This window comes from Parasteatoda tepidariorum, chromosome 3, assembly GCF_043381705.1.
Source record: "Parasteatoda tepidariorum isolate YZ-2023 chromosome 3, CAS_Ptep_4.0, whole genome shotgun sequence".
In the NCBI taxonomy this organism is placed as follows: Eukaryota; Metazoa; Arthropoda; class Arachnida; order Araneae; family Theridiidae; genus Parasteatoda; species Parasteatoda tepidariorum.
This window is the reverse complement of record NC_092206.1, coordinates 8,261,332-8,266,321: the sequence shown is the minus strand read 5'-3', so window position 1 is coordinate 8,266,321 and position 4,990 is coordinate 8,261,332. Positions and strand designations below refer to the sequence as shown.

At 28.9% G+C, this 4,990-nt stretch overlaps 1 protein-coding gene across 1 annotated transcript in view; it reads left to right on the top strand.

The window, feature by feature from the left end:
- Window positions 1-4,990, top strand: part of LOC107456261 (transport protein Sec23) — a gene marked incomplete in the record, with an annotated part of 30,534 nt that overhangs the window by 18,680 nt on the left and 6,864 nt on the right. The window contains 3 exon segments of the mRNA XM_071178305.1: window positions 436-587; window positions 2,676-2,763; window positions 3,766-3,852. Coding sequence (XP_071034406.1) covers window positions 436-587; window positions 2,676-2,763; window positions 3,766-3,852 — 327 coding nt within the window.

Here is a 4,990-nt window from a genome sequence, read left to right as displayed (position 1 = left end):
ACAGAAGCAATGTGATTTTATGGTACGTTTCCATAAATACCATTTATACGCTGCATAAATTAGATAAATTGCTTCTTTTTCATTTTAATTGTCTATCATTAGTTTATTTATAGAATACCTAGTTATTTCATTTTAGATAAATTGTTTATTTTACACTTTAACTGTCTCTCATTAGTTAATTTGTAGAATACCTAGTTATTTCATAGAATAACTAGTTAAAGTGTCAAATTAATAACATATTACACACTTTAACGGACATGATCAGTTATTTCATGGAATAACTAGGTATTCTATGAAATAACTGCATTATGTACTTTAACGGTAACATATATAAAGAATACAGCCTACATATTGCTGAAGTTTAACTACAATCAATAGTTTTTTTTATTGTGCCTTTGTTGTAACTCTTTTTTTTTCTCCATAAAACTTTTATAGTGTCAAAAGTTTGGAGAATTCAACAAAGACGATCCTGCATCTTTCCGTTTCTCTGAGAATTTCTCCCTCTATCCTCAGTTTATGTTCCATCTAAGAAGGTCTCAGTTCTTGCAAGTATTTAACAATAGTCCGGATGAAACATCTTATTACAGGTAAGAAGATTGGTTTTTGTGAATTTCATGAATTTTAATTAATATTTTTTTTTTCAAACCTAAAAATTCTTAATTATTCCAATTTTTTTAAAACTTGTTGAACAAAAATTAAGAAAAACTTCCAAGCTCAAACTTTAAATACATTCATTCACTGAAGCATAGTTTTAATTCAGGATCGAAAATATTTGTGAGTTGCACAACTGGAGTTTATTTCTTCACAAAGTCTAGGTACTTATTGAAATATGTATTAACTGTCCAGGTTTAGTTATCTGTTAGAAATGTAATTGTCCCTGAAAAAAATGTTTATCTATATGAGATCACTTAATAATATTATAGAAAGTTATTTTGGTGAAATCAGGGTTGGGTTTTTGCCGTCAAAAACTGGTTTTTGACATGACAGTGGTAAAAACCGTGTTTTTACCGGTAAAAACTGTCAAAAACCTACTGTTTTTTTTAATTTATGGCATATAGCGGACAATATATTATTTTCACATAATTGCCTTTATAAATGAATGTTGTAAATGATTGCTATTGATTTTGCAACTATATACATGTATTCTTATAGAAGGATATACATTCATACAGAAATATTGAAACTCTAAAAGGATTTCCCATGCTTTTTCATGTATCATTTCTGTGTAAAATATTGAAAGCAAAATTGATAAGAAAAGTTTATTTTATGAGGCTTTCTTTTTATGTGTACATGTGTTTCTCATAGCAAAATTTTAAGTAATCAATCTTGACATTCTTCAGTAATGTAATATGCCAAACAAAATGATGCTTGGAAATGTTGAAATTTTTTTTCAGTATCATAGTATTTTACTTCAAATAGTATGTTTTGATATATTCATGTTGGGAAAATGCAAGAATCTGTTCTTCAATATTTTTTAACAACTTTTTTTCTAATTTTATTGCCCAAAAATGAATTAATTTTAAATTAAAAGCAGTTTAACTCAAATGAAAATACAGTTTTACCAAAACTATGGGTTTTTGACATGACGGTAAAAACCGTCATGTGTCAAAAACTTGCCAACCCTGGGTGAAATACAATGTATTAAATAAATTTAATTTCATGTAAGATTAACATTTAATACAAAAGCTTTTCTCATTTTCCATGCTAAAGCTAGGGAACTAAAATTGATCAGTGTAACTATATAATATGAGCCATATGAATTAAAAAGGCATTCACCTATTTATTTTGTTTATGGCAGTCCCACTATAGACAGATTGTTAAGATACTGTTCCCAATAAAACATTGAAGTCAAGCATCACTGGCTGTAGTTAGTAAGCGGGTGGGTGATCACTTTGATCAGCCTTTGTAGGGACCAGGGGTGCACTATAGGGTCCTTGTTAAACTGCTCTAACGCAAAGTGCTCGACTTCGCACGTAGTTTGAAAATGATTTTTTTCTTAAAAGTTAATATGATTGCAATATAAAACTGTCTTTATTTTTTCAAGTTTATTTTGCCATTTTGAAATACTTCTGATAAGCACAGAGGGTTGTAAATATGTAACAAATTTATTAATGTTTATTTATATTTAATGCGATAAACATTTGTTACTTCAAAAAAATTATAATAATAAGAAAAATGTGTACAACTTGAAAGTGTTTTGTTAAACCTTCGTCACAGTATGAGAAGTTATTTTTACTGCTTATTAGATATGTAATTTGCCTTTAAAAAGAAAACATAATTCAAAAATTCTGTAAAAACTATACTTGCTAAAATTTCAAGAATGTTTTTCAGTTTAGCAAATCGTTATGGCCCTTGTATGCTCTTTTTGGTTATGCTCCTGATTGAGATTAAAGTTTACTTCAAATTTTATTTAACAATTTAATTTACACCACTTGTCCATATCAAGATTAATTCTTTTCTAACGTTAATTCTTTTCTGTGATTGAATATAGTATTTATTTATTAATTTTTTTTATAAGATGCTAAAGTTAAATCAAATTGAAAGAAATCTATCATTTTATAAATTTCAATTTAACAAACTAATATTTACTTTATCAAAGCTTCTGAATTTATATGTTTCTGTTATTCTACTAAATGTTTTTATTTTAAAAATGAAACTGTGAAATTTCTTCCTAGGCACATGTTGCTGAAAGAAGATTTGACAAATTCATTGATAATGATTCAACCAATAGTTTATGCATATTCCTTTAATGGACCACCAGAAGTGAGTTGATTATAAACATTAAATCGTTGAATCATTTCAAATATGTACAGTGCACAAACTAAGAAATGGACCTTCTGGAATAACTTTTGATCTAATCATCACATCATCTCGTTAACCAATTTTCAGTTTTTAGAACAATTTTCTAAAATTGGTGGATTTATTCCCATCTTAGATTCAGGAAGTTTTTTTTAATTTTATTTCCAATGGCACATTAAGACAATTTAATATTTAAAAAAAAAAAACAATAAATCTATAAATGAAAGTGACCAATCCAGTAGTGTTCTCAGATTGATGTCCAACGAAGAACAGGGCCTCTTAAACAGGTGAGACCAGTCCATCTAATCGTGGAGATCACACAAGGTGCAAATAGGATCAGGAACCGCATTGATGTGATGTAGATGATTATTCAGGCAATCGTGTTCAGTTATCAGACAATACATGGTGACAGATTTCTTCCGAGACCACTGAGGGACATTGAGAATCTGTTTAAGCTATGGTTTATTGGAATTGAGATTTTTGAGCTCTTCGCGGAAAGAGTCTGGAATTACAACTCTGGAAGAGAGAGGCCTTTTTTGCCAGGAAATCGGCCATCTCATTTCCCTGGATGGCCGTAATCCATTGGAGAACTGTCTTATTATTAATTAAAGAAGATTTAAGCATCTATCAATGGTTAAAGTTCTGAAACGGCTTCAGATTCAAGAAGTAATAAACAATAAATAGGTTTACTAATAATTGAGTATGCATTCAAGAAAGACTAATCTTAAAACAATTTTTGAGATAATCATTCTTATGTTTATCAAGACTTGTATTTTTTTTTTCGCTATAAAAATTTCTACTTCATTATGACATTAAAAGTATCTTTGTTAGCAATAGCTAATCTTGTTTTTTTTTCTATGTTGATGTAAGAATAGTGCTTACTAAATTTTAAATAATTTGTAAAAATTGTATTAAAAAGAAGCATTTGCATTTTTAATAGAACCTAAAATTCTGTTTTATTTTTAGCCTGTGCTATTGGATACCAGCAGTATACAACCAGATCGCATTCTTTTGATGGATACTTTCTTCCACATTGTTATATTTCATGGAGAGGTATGATAGTCATAAAAAATTTTATTAATTCATATTTTAATATATATGTATATATATTAATTTTTAATATGACATATCTAATAGAATCTCAATTATTGCTTCTGTCATAAACTCACATTGTTTTTCTAGTAGACTAATTTTACCTGTTCGTTAAAAGTTTACTAACTACTTAAATTTGTTTAAGTATTCACTTTTGTAATGTTGGTATTAATTTTGCACCCTCCTTACAATATTTAATTGATAAATTTTTTTTTCAAAACTGTATACCATATTGTGATAAATTTAGTTTTTATTATCTCACCTAAATTTTGTATTAAATTTAAATCAGGATTACATTGCTTTATTGCTCTATTTTTTCTTCAAAACTACTACAGTCAAACCCCGCTATAGTGAACCTTCAAGGGACCAAAATTTTGGTTCACTATAATCGGGAGTTCACTATATCCGTTATGCGGGCAATTTAACTAATGGTTCCCAAATTTCTCCCTTTTATTACACGCTTTTCAAATAAATGACTGAAAAATATTATGTAGTAGCAAAAAATTTCTTATTCTTTATTACTCTTCGTCCTGCGTACCAAAAAAAAAAAAATAATAATAATTTTTAGCTGTTCAGCAGTCCTCAACATCAGATATGGAAACATTTCCCGACTCTCAGATAATTTTTCCTGAATTTCTGTTAGTTCACTTTTTAAACTTGTCTAACCTGCCATTCGAGCACATAAAAGTAATCTCATAAAATCGCTTAGCAAATTCATCGACATTTGTCCAGATACTGGAAGATTGCGGCTTCTTTGAATGCTGAACCACTTCAGTAATGCTTCTTCAATATCCTTGTGATCTGCTTTTCTCAACTTTTTTCTGCCATTTAAATTTTTTTCATGAGCAGAAGTTGTTAATTGCCTACTTTTCCATATGTTACGAACTGTAGATTTGGATAGTTTATATTCCCTGCAAATATCAGCTTGATTACATCCATTTTCAATTTTTCTGACTATGCCCATTTTATCATCAATGGAGAACATTTTGCGTTTACTGCTCGCCATAGTTAAATTTGAGACACTTGTTTGCAGGCTTTCTTTAACTGCACTGAGAGCAAAAAGGAGTTGAAATGAGGGCCTTATCAACACATATTAGTG